At 35.8% G+C, this 19,549-nt stretch overlaps 1 protein-coding gene across 1 annotated transcript in view; it reads left to right on the top strand.

Annotated features, from left to right (window-relative positions):
• Nucleotides 1–19,549, top strand: part of LOC129499786 (nesprin-1-like) — a 185,813-nt gene that overhangs the window by 86,112 nt on the left and 80,152 nt on the right. The window contains exons 3-4 of the mRNA XM_055309655.1: nt 995–1,056; nt 17,997–18,092. Coding sequence (XP_055165630.1) covers nt 995–1,056; nt 17,997–18,092 — 158 coding nt within the window. The remainder of the gene's footprint in view (nt 1–994; nt 1,057–17,996; nt 18,093–19,549) is intronic.

Here is a 19,549-nt window from a genome sequence, read left to right as displayed (position 1 = left end):
AATTTTCATTTGTTATCCTCAAACTTTTGTGGGTCAAGAGTCTTAGATGCATTCTCTGTTCAGGGTCACACAAGTCTGTAAGTAAGCAGACAAGTTCACAATATCAGCTAGGTTGCATTTTTATCCAGAGGCTAAAATAGGGAAGAATGCACTTTCGAACTCATTTGGATTGTTAGCAGAGTTAATTTTCTTGTGGCTGTGTGACTGAGGGTCCCAGCTTCTTGTTGGCTTTTGGCCCGAGACCATCCCTTCACTAAAGGCAGCTCTCTCTTCCCTGCCACATGGCTCCATGGGCAGTTCACACCATGGCTATTTGCTTCTTCAAAGCTAGAAGGAGAATCTTTCACTCTGGTCAGCTAAGATGAAATCTAACATAAAATAACATATTTATAGGTATGACATTCCATCATTTTTGCTATATTCTATTGATTAGAAACAAGTCACAGGTACTACCTGCAGTCTGCCTACACAAAGGTGTGGACTTCAAGTGGTGAAATCTTTGGAGGTCATATAGTCTGAGTAATATCCCTCTAATGCCTCACATACACAACTCTATCTTATTACATTACTGTATAACCCTCTACTATACATAAGCCCTTGCTTGTCAATCTCTGCTTCTAGGTTTTCCATGGTGGAGATGTTGCCCTTTGTTTTCTGTCTATCTCTGAACATAATATAAAACTTGGCACTTAGCTGGTCTCAGTGAACTTTTTTCAAACAGCTTGATTGAGGTATGATTCTATAGTAAACTTTGAAAAAGAGAATGAAGGCAAACAGGGATAAAATATTGAAAAATTTGAAGCATTTGCTGATAATGTTTAAAGGAATCGTCAAATTGGAGTTGTACTGACACTTCCTTCGAGACAACAATTGACAAAATGGGTTAGAAAATAAAATAATATGATTACTTCTACACTTTGTAACCCAATGTCTTTTAGGATGCAACTTAATGATATACTGTGTTACCTAACTAGATTCATTTTTTTTCTTCTAGATGAGCAAGAGATAGTACAAAAACGTACTTTTACAAAATGGATCAACTCTCATCTGGCCAAGGTAAAGGAAACTCCCTAGTGTTCTAGGTTTACTTATTTGGAGCCAATAAATCATTAAATGCCAAGTGTAAAAAAGGAACGCTGCTGACACTCTTTTCACTAATACTAATCAATGATATAAATTTAGTTGTTGCCTATATGTGACATTTGCTAACATTGTTTTTGAGAAGAAATGAATGGATAGTTAGAATCAAGAGCAGTTACTTCATGTCAATTCTATGACTTCTGATGAAATATTTTGTTCAACTATTTCTTCTGTACTAGTGTATATATCATATGAAAAGGAGAATTTGTGCTGTTTTTGTTTATACATTTGTTTCTATTTGGAACAGAAAGAAGCAAGGGGTGGTCTTTCTTGAGCAAAGAATTTAGTCTGAGCAGATGATGACAGTGTCTGGGCTCCCCTCTTAGGTACTTTGATGGCAAAGTAACCATGGTGGCAGGACACTGAAAAAACTAATCATTCAGACAGTATCCACACCAACATTAAGTTGTATCAGATGACTGTGTATTTGTACATTGTAATGACTTTGAACATAAATGTTACTATAAAACAAATTCCAGTATGGCTATATTACTATAAAACTAGTCTCATAAATATGTAGATGAAAAAATATGTGAACCAAAAAAACATTGCATTTGTAAAAATAAATATAGACAATAGGACAATTGTCTGAATTCAGTTAATGGGTCCTTTTGCTGGGAGTAGTGTCTACAGTGTGTCAGGCATAATCCTAGGAGCAGTTTTTTTTTTTTTAAGATTTTATTTATTTATTCATGAGACACAGAGAAAGAGGGAGAGAGGCAGAGACATAGGCAGAGGGAGAAGCAGGCAGCTTCTCCCATGCAGGGAGCCCGATGTGGGACTTGATCCTGGGACTCCAGGATTATGCCCTGAGCTGAAGCCAGACACTTAACCCCTGAGCCACCCAGGTGTCCCCTAGGAGCAGTTTTTGATCAGGGAATTCCCCAAAGCCTCTTTTATAGTTCAGAAGCAAATAAAGCATGGCAATTTACTACACTCACATTGTACAAATTAATTGCTTATTTCATGTCTAAGCTGGGCTTTGGAGACAGGAAAATGTTGGAAAGCACTTTCCCAGACCCTGAGAAGCTCACAGTCCAGTAAAGACAGAAGACTAAATGATGTGTCTAGATAGAGGATAAATTGGGATTATCACTCCTATAATCTCTTTCCAAAAGCCCCTTGATGAGAAGGGAATTCTCTGCTACAGTGGTTGCCCCCAGAATCTGCCCTGTAAAAAGGCAGTAAATGCCCCTAGCGGCTCATTTTCTCTGATCTTGGCTGGTACCAGCTGGCCATTACTTTGCTACAGAATTGTCACCAATTGGGAAAGATTATTTTTTTCCAAAGTGAAAAGTTGTTTTCTTCATATTGTTAAAAAGATTACTTGCTATTGTAAGTAATATTAATGACAAACCTCTTACACAATGTAAAGAAAGTAGAAATCATTTTAAATCTCATGATACTGACGTAGCCATCATTAACATGTTGATGTGCCTACACACAGACAAACACTATTTCACAAAAATGGCTTTGTAGGATACTATTGTGTGTATGCTTCTGTTTCACTCAGTAAATATTTCCATATTAATAGATACAGAAGAATGTAATAACTTTAATGGCTAAATAGTATTTTTGCATCAAGGATATTATTTTGAAGAAACCCAGAAACTTACTACCTCCATAACTGCTCCATTATAGCCTTAATGTGATAGAGATTTTTTTTGTTTGCTTTGTTTTTTTTTTTCTCTTCTGTATTTTGATTTCTTTTTTTCTTGGATCATTGAAAACCAAAAACTGGAACAGAACAATGTTACCTATAGTTCTCTCCCAAACTTATTTATACTGACATTGTAGTTAGTATCTTGCCAAACATAGCTAAAACCCTAAAATTTGTTTGAGAATATTTTCATTTTCTGATCGCTTATACTTGGAAAACATTTTAAAAATCAAATCTGACCCCATGGCCCTACCTTGGCAGAGTTTTTAGGATAGCTATAGAGTCAGTTTTTGTCTGCATTTGTCTTAGCAGCTAAGCACATGATTTCTTACTCATTTCTCTCTCTCCCATCTTTTGCCCAACTTTATCCCTTATTTGAGTTTTCATTTCCAAGCCCTATCTTTCTCATTCTTCCTCCCACCCCTTCCCTATCCCTATACCATTTCTTTCTCCCACCCCAGCTCCTACTCTGTTATACCACTCAACCCCATTTCTGTCTCTATCTTAATATCCTCCTTCTCATCTTTGTCTATCTCTTTCTGCCTATATCCTATCCCTATAAAAACACATGCAACCTGCATATCCTGGGCTTCACAGTCTCATTGAGGTCATCTTTACATGCACAACGAAATTGAAATGGAAACACACCCTTCCCCCTCCAATGCAGTGTGCTCACTTACTTCCAAGATGAGAATGATGATATTCCACTTGCAAAAAGAAAAGGTCAACTTCATATCTTTGATCTGACCTCTGGACGAGGACATTGTGTCACTTTTTTAACTGCCTCTGTTGGAAAGCTTGTTCTCAGAGCCATTCTGTGATGCTTGAGTGTGCTTGGTTCCATCACTCTAGCACCTATGGACATGGACAACAGGCATGCATATGCACACATACATACACACAGGTGTATGTGTACACCCAAAGTCAGCTAAGCTTCACGGAAGTATATGTTAGTCCTGAAGTCTTACTAAGTTTCCTATGAAAGCTTCATGAATTTTTGGTCCTCAGCTCACAATCACTTATCAGCAATACTCAGGCTTTCATTCACAGGGAAGTCCCAAGTACTCAGGATAAAAACATTTTTCACCGGAAAAAGTAATTCACCAATAAGCAACTTGATCTGTCTCAACATCCACTGTTTTTTTTTTTTTTATTACCCCCAGAGCTTTCTCAAACCAACATTTCCTTTTGCTTCTTGCTTATTAAATAACCAAGGCAGAGGTTTATCCTATAACTAAGGAATATTCTACCCCCAGGATGGAAACATAATTACTGTCAACTTTGAAAGGATTGGGTACCCTTTAATTTGTTGGGTCAGATTGAATCTGGTTTGATGTGTTGTTCGTATGTCTGCTTGTTTACTTTGTCCAACAAATACTCAACAAATTTAGACCCTGTGTTAGTCAGCTTAGGCTGTTCTAACAAAATATGTCTGCAGTAGACTGGGAGACTTAGAGAACAAACATTTATTCCTCATGGTTCTGAAAGCCTGAGAAATCCCAAGATCAAGGCGCTGTCCAAGTTGATTCCTGGTAAAATTAGGACCCTCCTGGCTGTGTCCTCATGGCAGAGAGAGGGAATGAGAGAGAGAGAGAGAGAGAGAGAGAGAGAGAAAGAAAGGGAGGGAGGGAGGGAGGGAGGGAGGGAGATGGAGAGAGAGAAGGAGAGGGAGAGGGAGGGAGGGAGGAGAGAGAGAGAGACGGAGAGAAGAGAACTCTGTTTCTCTTCCTCTTCTTATAAGGACACTAGTCTCATCATGCGGGCATCACCTCCTGATCTCATATACTTCTAATAACTTCCCAAAGGCTATCCTACTGGAGGGTTAAGACTTCACCATGGATTTGGTAGACACATAAACATTCAGTCCATAACTGGCCCCAAGTTCACTTTGAGATCTGGCTTGAAGCACATGAGAGTTTCTTCCAGATGTATAATATAAAGATTGGAACTCAATCCTGGCGTGAGGACTTCATTTCATTGTCTGGTAATCCCTGTAGTATATAGCTCTGTGCTTTGGGATCATTTCAGATAATCTCAGAACCAAACCACTTAAAAGAGTTAAAATGCATTTTATTCCTTGACTGTTTTCTCCCTATAATTTTCTGTTGACACCTATGAATAAAGGTAAGAAAATGACCCATGTCAAAATATTTGTTACACTAGTAATCATGATATTAGTCTTAATTCACTTATTTCTTATGCTACATAATATACCAAGTTGTTTTATCTCTATGAACAAGAAAGGAGAAAAGTGCTAAATTGGCAGGGAAAAAAGAGTTTCCATTTTTTTCTAGAATGTAAATTGTAAATATTTGGCAGATCTCAGTTGTCTAAGAGCTTTTGCACAGTAGTCATGGGAATGTTTGTGGATTTAAACTGGAATGGTAAACCATTTCATCCTAAATTCCATGATAAAATCTTGCCACTACAGTGCCTTCTTTAAAATTTTTAAGGAAACTAAAAGAATAAAACTTTTATTTTAAAGGACAATTTAAAAGATTCATTATTTAGAAAGAAAATTTATAACTCTTTTCTCAAAATTTTCTTTGGAAATTGAGTATTTATAGAAATGGCATCAAAATTAGGTTGTGTCAGGTTTTAAAAGCTGAAATGTTGCAAAAACAAACAAAAAAGCTGGAATGTTGAACTGAGAAATAGGAAAATTGATTTTTCTCTCCTAAGATCATTCAATCTTAGGTACATTAGGAGATGTTCAAAAGATTTTTCATGGAGATGAATTTGGGGAGGGTTTTTAATGGGAAAATTTTAATTTCATTCTTGGCTGCTTTCCTCAGTTGCAAATTGACAAACTATTTACTTCTAATTAAGTAAAATAATAAACTCTTTTACTGATGGTATTCTATTTGATTGTATCAATTCTTTACAAATATTTTGACAGCCCTATGAAGAGATAGGGTGCAAATAAGAGCAGTCTGTTTTCAAAAAAAATACTTTTCTTAAGCAAAAATCTTACTGAAGCAGGAAAAAAACCCCAAGAATCTTCTGTGTATATGTGTTTTGTGCCATTTTTAGTACACAGATGTAGATTTTTCAAACTTGTCGATATAATTATCAGTTCTTTTTTTTTTGTTTGCTCTGTTTTCAAATGGAAGTCCTTATGCTTCTGCAGATACATAAAACATTACAAATCACAAATTGTCAATATAATGTAATATAATTTTAACAAAAATTAATGGGTTACATTTATTTTATATACCTTATAGTTCTTTTCAGTAATGGGGTTTCATCAGACATGGACTCTGTAATTTTCTTCCTTTTCAGGAAAATAACTGAATCTTTCTTTTCTGTTTACCCTATTAAGGAAAGAAAGCATTTGTTTTTTAATTAGACCAATATTTATTTCAAGTACTGTTTTCTCAAAGTTAGGTCCTGACACAGTTCTAGCATCTCATCACTAAAAATATTTTAAAATTGATTTATTGAACTTTTACCATGTGCCAGTTACTCTGCTTTAGCAACTTTGTCTTTTATTTAACCTTCACTACAATAATCAAATATAAAGTATTATTTTCACCATTTTACAGATTATGATCCTGAAGCTTAGAGTTAATTAATAAATTAAGGTCACATAACAAGTAGACGAAAAGCCAGATTTCAATCCCAGCCCTCTTAAATTTGGGCATTAACCATCATATTATATATTCTCGTGGTCCATTTGTTTCTATTTATGCAGCAGATACTTTTTAAGCACCTATAATGTGCTAGGGGTTGTAGACTCAGTGGTGAATAAACCAATTGTCCATGCCATCTTGGAACTGATAGTCTCACAGAAGACACAAACAATTAGAGCAAAGTGTGTGATGTGTATGACATGAGAGGGAAAGTGCAATGTGTCAGGGAAGACATGGCAAGCTCAACCAACCACAGGGGAAATCTCATGGAAGATGTCAGAATAAACTTTCAGAGAAAGAAACATTTAAGCTAGGGCCTGAGGAATGCCTTTGGGTTTGGTACCAAGAAGGAACCAATGTTTTTTTTTGTTTGTTTGTTTTTGTTTTTGTTTTTTAAGTTGAGAGATAAGAAAGAACATGGTACAGTAAAGGAAATGGAAGTTCAGAATACCTGATAATATGGTTTCAGGAGTGGGTTGGCAATATTGGTCAAAGGCCAGTCATTAAGAGAACTTGGACTGTGGACTTGAATTTGAGGAAATTCCTACCTAATGGTTACCATGTTTTTTAAATCCAATTGAATAGTCTTCATTTTCTAGTAAAGAATTTATGTTGGGATAAATACTTTAAAAGTTGAAGGTTAAAAAGGTGTTGGTTCCCCAAAGGGAACAACTTAAAGATGCATTTGTCAAAAAAATTCACAAGAGGCTATATTTTTAATTAGCAAAGAGATAGTGTAAGCAATCTTGACATTACCATTGGTTTCAAAATTGTGTAATTTCACATTTTCTCTCATTTCATTAAATGGAATAGAATGTTATATTTGTATTTAAATCCCCTTGATCCAATCTTTATGGTATTTTCTGTAAAATAAGTATATGGTTTGGCATTAAGTCCTTAGGGAAAAATAAATAGGTCTCAAAGAATCATTGTTTAGTGTTCCTATAAATGGAGCTGCTCTTTCAATATGCAAAAAACAAACCTTTCTCTATCTTAGTCTTAGAGATATGGGGTATTAAGGATGGGCACTAAATATTTAAAATACAATGTCTTTTGGATAAACTTGGGCATGGAATGAGCATCTCCTCACTTTTTAGAAGAATTTTTTTAAAAATATTTTTTTAAATTTTTATTTATAGTCACAGAGAGAGAGAGAGAGAGAGAGAGAGAGAGAGAAGCAGAGACATAGGCAGAGGGAGAAGCAGGCTCCATGCACCGGGAGCCCGATGTGGGATTCAATCCCGGGTCTCCAGGATCGTGCCCTGGGCCAAAGGCAGGCGCCAAACTGCTGCGCCACCCAGGGATCCCTTAGAAGAATTTTTAAAAAGAATCATAAAACATTACTTAGATTCTGTATTCAGTTGCCAAAGTTATCATAACAAAGTACCACATACTGGGTAGCCTAAAATGGGAAATTTATTGTCTCGGTGTCCTCAAGGCTAGACAGCCATGCTCTCCTAACACTCTGAATCCACTCTGGCTTTTCCCTAGCTTCTGAGAATGACCTGAAATACCTGACAGTCCTTGGCTTGCAGCTCTATTAGTCTAGATCCTGTATCTGTGTCTGCCTGTGTCTGTGTCCAAATTTCCCCTTTATACAAGGATACTAGTCATATTGGATAAGGACCCACCTTGATTATTTTAACTTGATTACCTCTCCAAAGATCCTGTTTCCAAATGAGATCACACTCTGAAGTACAAGGGTTTAAAATGTCCACATATCTTGGGGGAGAATGGGCACAATTCAATGCATAATATATTCCATTAAACATTCTGTTTTAATAATATGTTAGATTCATACACTCTTTGGAAGGAACATTTTTGATTTTTCATGTTTTCTTTTAATAAACTATACTAATGATGACTCTGACATCTTCAGAGTCATAAAGTATCTCTTTTGTGGCTGCCCACTTCTTTATCTTACCATCAACAGTACTAAAAGATAATATAGAAACACTTCCATGATTGCATTTTACTTCCAAGCATTTCCTTGTACAAACTCTAGTGGGACTATTAGTGAACTAGGATGACAAAAAGAAGCAAAAAGGAAGAGGAAAATATAATAATTCACCCCCTAGTCATTCTTCAGTTATTTTCTAAAGCCACTTTAGTTTGATAATACTAAACATATTGCTAAATTCACTATTTCCAAATAGGTAACTAAAAAGTTACAAAGGAAAATCATCACTTAAAAAATAGCCTTTACTAATTTATTAATAGAATTATTAATTCATTGATAACATATAGATCTAGCAAAGATTATGTAAGTTAATAAACATTTGATAATATTTGTTAAATGTTCTTTTTTTAGACATATATTTTATTCACATTTATTCATTAAATTTTTTCTCACTTTTTAAGAAATGTTTTATTTATTTTTAATTTTTAAAAAAGATTTTACTTACTTGAGAGTGAGTGAGAGAGTGAGAGCACAGGGGCAGAGGGAGAAGCAGACTCCCCACTGAGCAAGGAGCCTAATGGAGGGGGAAGGGCTCAATTCCAGGACTCTGGGATCATGATCTGAGCTGAAGGCAGAGCCTTTAACTGACTGAGTCACCCAGACACCCCAATATTTATTTATTTTAGAGAGAGAAAGAGAGGGTGTTTGTGCAGATGGAGGAGCAGAGGGAGAGGGACAAGTAGACTTCCATGCTAAGCATAGAGCCTGATGCGGCCTTGATTCTAGGACCTCAAGATTATGACCTGAGTCTAAACCAAGAATTGGACAGATGCTCAACTGACTGAACCATCCAGGGGCCCTCATTAAATATTTTAAGATGATGTTTATCTACTTGGCAATGTTCTAGGTACTGAGAATGTAACAGTGAACAAAACAAAAGAAAGAATCCTTGCATTATGGTGCTTATATCTTAATGGGGAAGATGGACGGTAAAGAGGACAAATAAGCTGTTCTGTTGAGGATAGACTGAAGAGGGGCACGGCCACAAGGAGAGATTTAAGTTAGGAACCATTGAAGTCATCTAGGCAAGACCCTGGTGTCTTAGACCAAGGTAAGTAAGCAGCAGAGGTGGTGAGAAGTGAATGGATTCTGGATGAGTTTTGAAGATAAAGCCACCAAGATTTGTTGATGGAGAAGATATGGTGTATGAGCAAAGGAGAAGAGTATCAGATAACCCCAACTTTGTACTGAATAAAACAAATAACTTAAGGGGAGAGCGATTCTTTTATGCTATATAGTGAAAATAATTTTATTACACATGAAAATTGTGAAGAGCAAAGTTTTCCAAGCAGATTAAAACTTGGGCTGAAAAAGTAGCCATTGCCTTTGGGATGTGTATTTGGAATTAAATTAAGTGATTAAGGAAGTGGAAATGATTATGCTATCATAGGAAATAAAAAAGAATGGGAATTGTCTTCTCACCTTTGACAAGTAGAGGTGGAAAATAATCGCAATAGTATTTTTATGAAGGCAATGAAAGAGAACTAGATTACACATAAAATTTTTAATTACTTCATCTTGTTTCTGGACATATTGGGAACATCTGATTAGATTTTCTAAATAAGATGACAAAACTTTTAAACATTGAATTAATTTTATGTGGCTTCTGCCGGTGGTTGTAATCATGATTTTACTGCTCTGGTCTAAGGGTACTTTGGCATTTTTAGACATTTTAGTGTGGTCGGCTTTTAGCCAATCTTTAGGGAGGTAACTCACTTCACATCTGCTGGTCAACCCCTCTTCCCTTCCCACTCTCCTCTCTGTTCCTGTTGTTTAGCGTGCTGCTCCCACCCATCAGATAACCATCAGAGAACGTGAACCCTGCAGACTGATTCTGGGATGGGCTTTTTCCCTGTATACTGTCCTTCAGCCTGTGAAATAGTTCCTGCCTGAAACTTATGGAAACCAGAGATTGTGGTTTGTCTGGCCCTGGAGGTGATGGGTCATTCTGTATACAAAGGTTTTAAGGGTGCACAGAGTACAGAACACCTTGAGAATCTGTCTTTGCCTTGGGACCTCTCTACAGCCTGTGCAGAAGGTCATTTTGAGAATATTTTAGGCCACGATTATTGTTTCAATTTCAGCAAGCCTGACAATGCTCAACAGTGTATGTGTGTCTCAGTTGGAGTAAAGAGTAATCTGTGCCATGTGCATTTACTTTAGGCCTTCTCTCGTTTAGTTTTATTGGTACCAGTGGGTATCCAGCAATCACAAATTTTAAACCCTAGGATATATACTTAGTATTTTAAGGTAAAATGCTGTAACTTTTTTGTGTGTGTCATGAAATATTTTGAGAGTTTTTCCCTGAGCAGAAAAGCATTCAGTAAAAGACTGTCCAACTGTTCTGAGATTAAAGGTCATGATAATAAATGAAGACCTGGGTTGGTCCCAGCATGAAACAGATTTTGCCCTTTTATTTGTTCAAGAGTAAATCCTGTATGCTGTAAATCTCTTTGATAGCTATGTGATGTTTGAGGCTAAGGAACTTTAAGATTCTAGAAGATGTATAGCTATCTGTTGATGAAGTAATGGTATGCTAGTAATGTTTCAAAGTAAATTTTACTCTTCTACATTTCTGAATGCGATCTAATGCCCAATGCTTCTTTCAAAGGTTGATGTGCATATGGTCATCCTCTTAATGCAAAGTTAAAAAGGGTAAAATTTTTTTAGTTTATTGCCATTTTTGTTATTTTTGGATATAGCCATACAGTTGTCCATGTGAAATGGCTTTATTTGCTTATCAACAACATTCAGCTGTGTCTGCCTTCATCATTTACAAGTATCAATTGATCAAAAGGTTATAAAAGATCTTTTCACATCATATACAATTAGTTTCCCCTGAAAATGCATACTCTCATTAAAATAGCATAGATTTATTTTTGGTCACTTATGTGGATCTCATCATGGAGTAGGAGTAGAAGGTCACTAAAATATAAACTCCTACACTCAGACAGTGTTTACAAAGTAATAATAAAATAGACCCACATGTCAGTTGTGCTTTATTTTGTTGCAAGTAAATAAAATCATCTTAAATTATTTAATTAATAAGTGAAATCTATTGAAAGGTGCATTCTGACCAGGCAGGAAAAGGTTAGCTCAGCAAGCTTGGGTTGCTCAAATTCTATACATTGTAAATAAAGACTTGTTTTTAGGAATGGTCCTTGAGTGGCTTCTGAGAGATAACCTCAGAACACTTGGAGTAGTTTGCCTGATAGGAGTGTTTTGAATGCCTAGACTTTGGGCCGTGCTATACAACTTTGATGAGATCGGTTTAACAATGCATTTTATGGTGAACACCTATCTGTTTTTTTCTGGGGGAGCTACGACAGAGGAAGGGCTGGAGTTCAAGTAGCTGAGGTTTGTTCTGCAAGCTTTGTATGCCTAAGTGACAGACTACAAATAAAAACTCAGGCACTGGGGCTCAAGTGTGCTTTTCTGGCAGGTGGCACTTCACCCATACCATCATCACACATCATTATGGGAAAAAATAGACATGTCCTGAAACAGGTCATTCATCCCTGGAAATTTATACATGGTTTCTTCTGCACCCTGCTTTATGAGCTTTGTCCCTTTGCTGATATTAATGTGTCTGTTCACTATAACAAATTTTAATTATGTGTATAATGGCTCTTCTGAGTCCTGTGGGTCCTTCTAATGTGTTGTAGAGCTGAGGATGGTCTTGAAGAACCTTGGCATACTGACTGACCCAATCTTGAGAAAGATCAAGGCAAGTGGTTTTTGGGTCCTCAATAGCAGGACCCAGTGACAATTGTATTTGGGTCATTGCCATGTGACAGCTTGACTACAGGCAACTTCTGGATCCAAGCAGAGAATGTGAGGAGTGCAATTCAGATCATTCACATAACAAAAGATAGGGCTTTAGCACAAACATATCCACTAGGAGACATGACATGGTGTGAATTAGGCCAACTATTGTCTATACCAATATCTATTTATATACATAATACTTCTGTTATTACTATTTAGTCTTTCTTATATCTATTCATTTAAAATAGCTCTTTGTTAAAAAGTTGTTTCTAGTAGAATGGGAGGCACTTCAACTGATTAGTTAATACTTTCCATATTGATATTAAATAAAAATCACATTTATAAGTATGTGTATTATTCAGGAAAAAATGGTTAATACTTGTATTTTGTATACTAAGCTTCCTAACAGTATCAAAGTATACTAAGCCTTGGCTCAAATCTAATCAGTTACGAGGGGTGTGATCTAGGCCAATGGTTTAACCTCTCTGAGATTCAGATTCCTTGCTTTAAAAGAGGAAGTGATAATCCCATGGGTGGTGGTTATGAATATTACATGAGGTAACATGTACAAGCCCTCAGCATAGTGCTTGACACATTGAGGTGTTCAACAATACATTATTTGTTCTTTCTTACCTTTTTCTTCTCTTTTTCCTGTCACTGCTATTTAAAATATCTATTAAATTAAAATGTATAAATACCTAAGCCACAGAATCATCTAGTAAATTTTAGAATTCATATATGTAGTCTGTAATGTGACTATCATATTTACTTCATGCATCAAAAATTTTAATTTCACATATAATTTTAATTATAGCCCCATGATCTAAATGGTTATGTCTGATATCTTTTTTCATCAAAATTATATTCGTATTCCTTTTTTCCTCTAAGTAACATAATTGTTTCTAGGAGCATAAAATCAATATGTGGCAGAGGAAACATGGCCATCCTTCCATGAATAAATATGAAAATTGATGGTAGATAAGGCTTGAATATGTACTGATGCTTATAGATTAGTAAAGTGACACAAGATATTCGCATGCATGTAGGCACACACACAATGTTAGAAAATAGGTTATTTTCCCCAATTAGAGGGAATGGCCAGCAAAAATTATGTCTAAGATACCTGTACTTTCTCATTCCATAAAGATCAAGGATGAACTAAATCTAATTAGGTGTCATTAAAGGAGCTACATAGCAAAAATAAAGGAGAAGAAAAAAAAAAGCTCTGTGAAGTCTGTTTCACTCATGAGTTAACTCCCAAGGGTGAAGCCAAGCACAGAGGCATGTGCAGCTTCTCCACGTTTCTAGGGCCTTTTAGACCAAGACAGTCCTCTTAGAGCCAGAATTTAAAGGTTAAACCTCGTTGGGGAGAACCCATAGGAGCAGCCACAGAATTGAAGTACCTCTTTCTCTGTTCTCTGTCCCATCTCTATCTCCCTCTCCCACTATGACGCCGTTGGGAAGTTCTATTCTTTGAACAACCTCAGATTCGGCATGAATATATTTTGGTTCCATTACAGAATATCTAAGTGTGATTGACCATAATAATATTAATAATAAATAATTAATAACAATAATAATTATTATAATTGTGGTTTTGAAAAGTGCCTGATAGATTTTTTATTTAAATTCAATTCGCCGGGATCCCTGGGTGGCGCAGCGGTTTGGCGCCTGCCTTTGGCCCAGGGCGCGATCCTGGAGACCCGGGATCGAATCCCACGTCGGGCTCCCGGTGCATGGAGCCTGCTTCTCCCTCTGCCTGTGTCTCTGCCCCCCTCTCTCTCTCTCTGTATGACTATCGTAAATAAATTAAAAAATAAAAAATAAAAAAATAAATTCAATTCGCCAAATATAGTATAACACCTAGTGCTCATCACATCATGTGCCCTCTTTAGTGCCCATCACCCAGCTACCCCATCCCTCCACCACCTCCCCTCCAGCAACCCTGTTTGTTCCCCAGAGTTAAGATTGTCTCATAGTTTGTCTTCCTCTATAATTTTTCCTCATTCAGTAGTGCTTAAAACTGCAAATTGGGGGGCAATGGGCACAAAACCACATTATCTTTATTTTCAATTAAGTCAGGTTCCAATTAGTTACCTTCATTCCTAACTCTTTCTTTTGGCACCTTAATCCTGCCAGAGTAATAAGATTGGTGCTGTAAGTATTTATATATATAATAGGAAGGACATTTTAGCTGACAGATTTTTTGATTAAAACATTGTTCCAAAAAATAATTGTTATATAGTCACAATATTAAAGGTCTTCTGTAGTTGACCCTTTACTATATGTAAACAATTCTTTATACAAAATGGGATAACAAATCTTGTCCACTACTACTAGAACATTTTTTTCTCATATAATTTTTGATAAATGTTTTGTTGATTTTGCACAGTATTTACATTACATGTGATTGGATAGAGCTTATAGAAATATGAAGATCATTCTCTAGTATTCATTTTTGCCAGCTCTTTGCAGTAAAGTAGCCAGAAGTCTATTTTCCCCCTCTTTTACTAGTACAGGTATTAAGTAAAGAATTAGTTAAGTAAAGAATTGGTTACATAATGTTTGGTCCTGTAATTCAGTGTGTTGCAAATACAATATTTGTGCATTACAAATTAAATTGATATAAACATTTTTAAAACATTTTTATTTTAAGAAGAAATATTTTCTCCCAATTTCTATTTGCACTGGTAATAGACATCGGTCTACATCTCTTTACTTTGTGCAGGAATGCACTGGTGGAAAAATTCCAGAAGCAACTCATATTTATTATAAAAAGAGAAATTCTGCATCATGACCTTACCTATGTGCATCTCTAAGATTCCCAAAGATATTTGCAAATAAGCATCACATATCTCTGTTGAGTGTGATTCACTCACCATTTACATGTTATTGCCAGCTACTGCTAAGCACTGTGCCTGGTATTAGGTATATAATAATATATCCAACGTCTTCTTTATCTTCAAGAAACCCCATGATCTGAATTCCTGGGGACACAGATTTGTAAATAACTAACTATAATGTAACATGATCATTCTAATCTGAACAATGTACTTAGGGCAAAAGTAGTGGTTTAATTCTAGTTGGAAAACTGAACAAGATTAACTATGAGCTGAGTCATGAAAATTGAGCAAGAATTTACTAAGTGGAGAAAGAGGAAAAGTGAGGGTGTTCTAGATATGTGTTCTTGAAATAAAAACCATCCACTCTTCTTTATCATTCAGACTGGGACCTTAATTCATACCTTCAACAAATACTTAATGAGCTCGTACTGTGAATAAGACATTCAAAAACAAGATACTTCTATGTTTGTGTTGTGTTGCAGTCTGATTACCTAAAACCTGGAGAACATTTTTCTTTACTTATATATGTACCACATTTTAAAAGCCATTGATATAGGCACTATATATATGTATATGTATACCTATATATAATTATATATTATAATATGCATTATATATGAATAAATATATTATATATAAAGGCATTATATATTATTATATATATATATATATATATATATATATATATATATATATATTAGAAAACTGCATTTATTCAATCATCCAGTCAGTCATTCAGCCAATGATATAATATTGAGTGCCTGTCATGGGCTCAACAATGTTTAAAAGAGAACATTTACCTGGACAGAAGGATTCAAGAGTCATGTCTATCCTACAAAATTTTGTGAAGAACAGAGGAGTCAGGTTGAGTTTGTGATGGCCACAGTCAGAAAGAAAGGAGAAAGAGAGAAGGAAAAGAGGCTTGGGAACCAGGCAGGCTGATCAAAGAGGTTTGGAGAGGAACAGATCAAGGAGAGGTTGGTACCAGCAGTCAGCACAGAGACTAATGAGTTGAATTGCTCAGTGATCACTACTGACCTGATGGCTGTGTCCACAAGCATGTGCAGGAGCAGCTTGTTGGAAAGGAAGACTGTGGGGCACCAGTAGATTCAAGAAACATCAGACGTAGAAGTGGGGTCACGAGAAAATGTTCTTCAAAGTGGCAGACACGAGTTGCTGTGTAAAGGCAGAATAGGGGGGCCTGGGTGGCTCAGTTGGTTGAGCATCCAGCTCTTGGTGCTGGCTGAAGTCATGATATCAGGATTGTGAGATGGAGCCCTGGGTTCAGTGTAGAGTCAGCTTGAGACTCAGTTCCTTTCCCTCTGCTGCTACACCCCCTCTCATGTGCATGATCTCTCTCAAAATAAATAAATAAATAAATAAATAAATCTTTTTAAAAAAGGAAGAATGGATGGATGAATGTGACTTTTTTGTGTGTGTCAAATTTCTTGGAATTTTTGTTATTTCAAGAAAATTCCCTGCTTTGTTTCATTTTCTTTACATATTTTCAGGTTAATGCAATATAAAAAAACTTCATTTGCATCTGTTCATTGAATATATCACATTTATTAACTTTTTCCTCATTGTTACACTGCATTTATATTATTGGTTACAAATGGCCATTTTCAATGATAAACAGGCCATATTTTTAATGATTAAATATAACTAATGCAATAATTTTTATTCTTGTCACATGGAATAGTTTTCATTGTAGCTCACTAATAATTTTATCTATATGTTTAGAATATTAAGTCATTATTACATTTTTGCTGTATTAATTATAAAAAGTATGAATAGTGGAATATAAAAGAGAATGCTTGAAAATGAAAACTCTCTTATTTTTGAACATGTATTTCACAGCATGAGAACAAAATATATTTAGCTGTTCATTTTATAAAGAGAGAAATGCATTTAAAATTAGGATTGTGCCATTCAGAGGATATAATTCATGCAGTCATAAGAGAAATATAAATGCTCCATATCAGTGGGTAGAGAAAAAAGTCATATTTCAATAAAACATTTCGTGATTAATATCTTTCATAGAACTTTTCCTTTTTTTTCTTTTTTAGAAAGAAAGACAATTGAATATAGTCAGAAATATAGCTTTAGGCTTTTAACATGATTCAGTGAGAACCAGAAAACTGTAGGCCTTGAACCCAGGTAATAAATGAAAAAATTCTTGTTCTGTGAGAAATCTGAGGACACTGATCTTCCACTGACGGTGAACATGAGCATTATCACTTCTTTCCTTTCTTCTGAGCTAAGATTGACCTTAATTCAAGGTTTGACGAACCCCATTATATTAGATAGTTTAGTGATCTTTATGAAAAAATAAAAGACCTTCCATGAATTGAAAATGGGCTCTGACTTATTTTTCTAGAAGTGGTGATGGATTTGCACTGATCAGTCTGTAATCTTATGCTTACCATCCTCTGGGCTCAATGCCACATTGTGAGAAAGCTGTGCTAGATTGCCAGGCCATGAAACAGAACATGGCTAGCTAACCCACAGGAGATTAAATCTGCAACCTTGGTTGTCCTAGCAGAGCTCACACAGCTGGCACTGGGGCAAGGAGATTGCTGTGGCAAGAATAGGCTGTAAAAATGCCTACCTTGAGTAAGCCCTCGTAATGTGCTCACCCACTGGTTGGGGCACCTCCTCTTCCCTGTTTAGGCCCTGTGTTAATGTCTTCTTATCTTTTATGTTGATTGTGACCTCTTTTCCTTCTCTTATCCCATACCGTCTTTTGACCCTTGACAAGAATTCCTTTCTAGAAAGAAGCTAGTGTGTATGTGAAAACCCAAGCATTAAATCTCTGGTTTTTGAGTAAGTTTATCTCCAGAGGATTTTCTCCTATAATTGGTAGTTGCCAATCATATCCAAAAGAATTTAGGTATTTAGAAATTTCACCAAAATGAGCAGCAAAGGTATAAGAGAGAGATGGAAGCATTTTTTTGCATTCATTCAATTTTATTCATTTTTTAATCTTATAGCGGAAACCCCCACTGGTGGTAGATGATCTTTTTGAAGACATGAAAGATGGTGTTAAGCTGCTTGCGCTTCTGGAGGTTCTGTCCGGGCAGAAATTGGTAAGGACTTTTCCTGTGACCAGATTTGTCACTGTTCCCCTGTGGAATTTGGGGGTTTGGGAGTTGGGAGCATAAAGGGTACTGTCCCTATAAAACAAAAGTTCTCTTTTTATAGTTAATAATACACTAGAAACACTAGCCTATCAGTCATCACTTCTGGGAGCAGGGAATATCTTTCCTTTCTAATTCCTACACAACTTTAGTGGATCTGAAACTCTATATATAGTAGTAGCTACCTTAGAAGGCAAAGTAAAAAACCTCATCAGTAATCTGTCATGTTTAATTACTGCTTCTGGGTAGTATCCAGGAAGATTATTTGCAGATTAACACTATATAGCATTTGCTTTCCATTTGGAAAGGATTGTTGGTCCATAACTGTGCATTGTTTATGTAGTTGTTTGTTGAAAATTAAGTTTGAAATCAGCGTGACATTCTTCACGCACTTGTGGACATCCTCCATAGTCAGTCATTTGTCACAGGAACAGCTTATTTTTAGGGGCAGTGGAACCAGTAGAATGAAAAAGCACATTGATAGTGAACTACAGAATATATGTTTCCACATTACTTAATAAAGTATCACCAGTCTCCAACTTACAGTGGTTTGACTTCATGATGATGTGAAAGCAATACACATTCAGTAAAAACCATACTTGAAATTTTGAATTCTTTCTCACTTCAGTACAATATTGAATAAATTATATGAAGTAGTAAACACTTCATTATAACACAGGCTTTCTGTTAGATGATTTTGCATAAGTGTAGGCTAATGTAAGTGGTCTGAACACATTTAAGGTGAGTTAGGCTAAGATGTGATGTTTGATAGGTTAGGCATATTAAATGCATTTTTGATTTGCAGTATTTCCAACTTACAATGAGTTTATCAGGATATAATCCCACTGTAAATCGAGGAAGATCTATATTTTGTTTTTCTGGCCTATGTTTTGTTAATTCAGAGTAGGAGAAAGGTAAGTAGTTTCCAAAGATGAATTACCTATAAATGATGTTTACTGTAATTACAAAAAGATACTCAGAAAATAATCTTCAAAATGTTGTATGACATGCTAGACACAGAGGTCAAAATTGGGAGTACTTATTTTTTTTCTTTATCTGTTCCTTCTTGACAGTAGTTACACAATCATTCATACTTGGATAATTGAGGTTTTTATAAGCGTTTTGCCTAAACACCATTTTTTAGTTAATTTTGTGCAGAGTCTTCCAAGTAGCTTTTGTAAAAGAATTTGCTGGAAAATTGTAAACTGATAATAATTTTGTGTAAATCTAATTGGATTCATATTATAGTGGATGCTTTCAGTGCCCCTTCTGCCATCTTAGCTTGCCTCCAACTTCAGCAAGTGAGATTTCCGACAGTGGGGGCATTACTGTAGACTGTAGCAGCATCTTGCTTCAAATACTGTTAACATGTCTCCAGGATTCCATCCTCATGGCTTTTATCAAAG

The sequence above is a fragment of the Nyctereutes procyonoides genome, unplaced genomic scaffold (genome assembly GCF_905146905.1).
Source record: "Nyctereutes procyonoides isolate TBG_1078 unplaced genomic scaffold, NYPRO_anot_genome, whole genome shotgun sequence".
NCBI lineage: Eukaryota > Metazoa > Chordata > Mammalia > Carnivora > Canidae > Nyctereutes > Nyctereutes procyonoides.
Note: the sequence above shows the minus strand (reverse complement) of the source record. Positions and strands in the feature narration are given on the sequence as shown.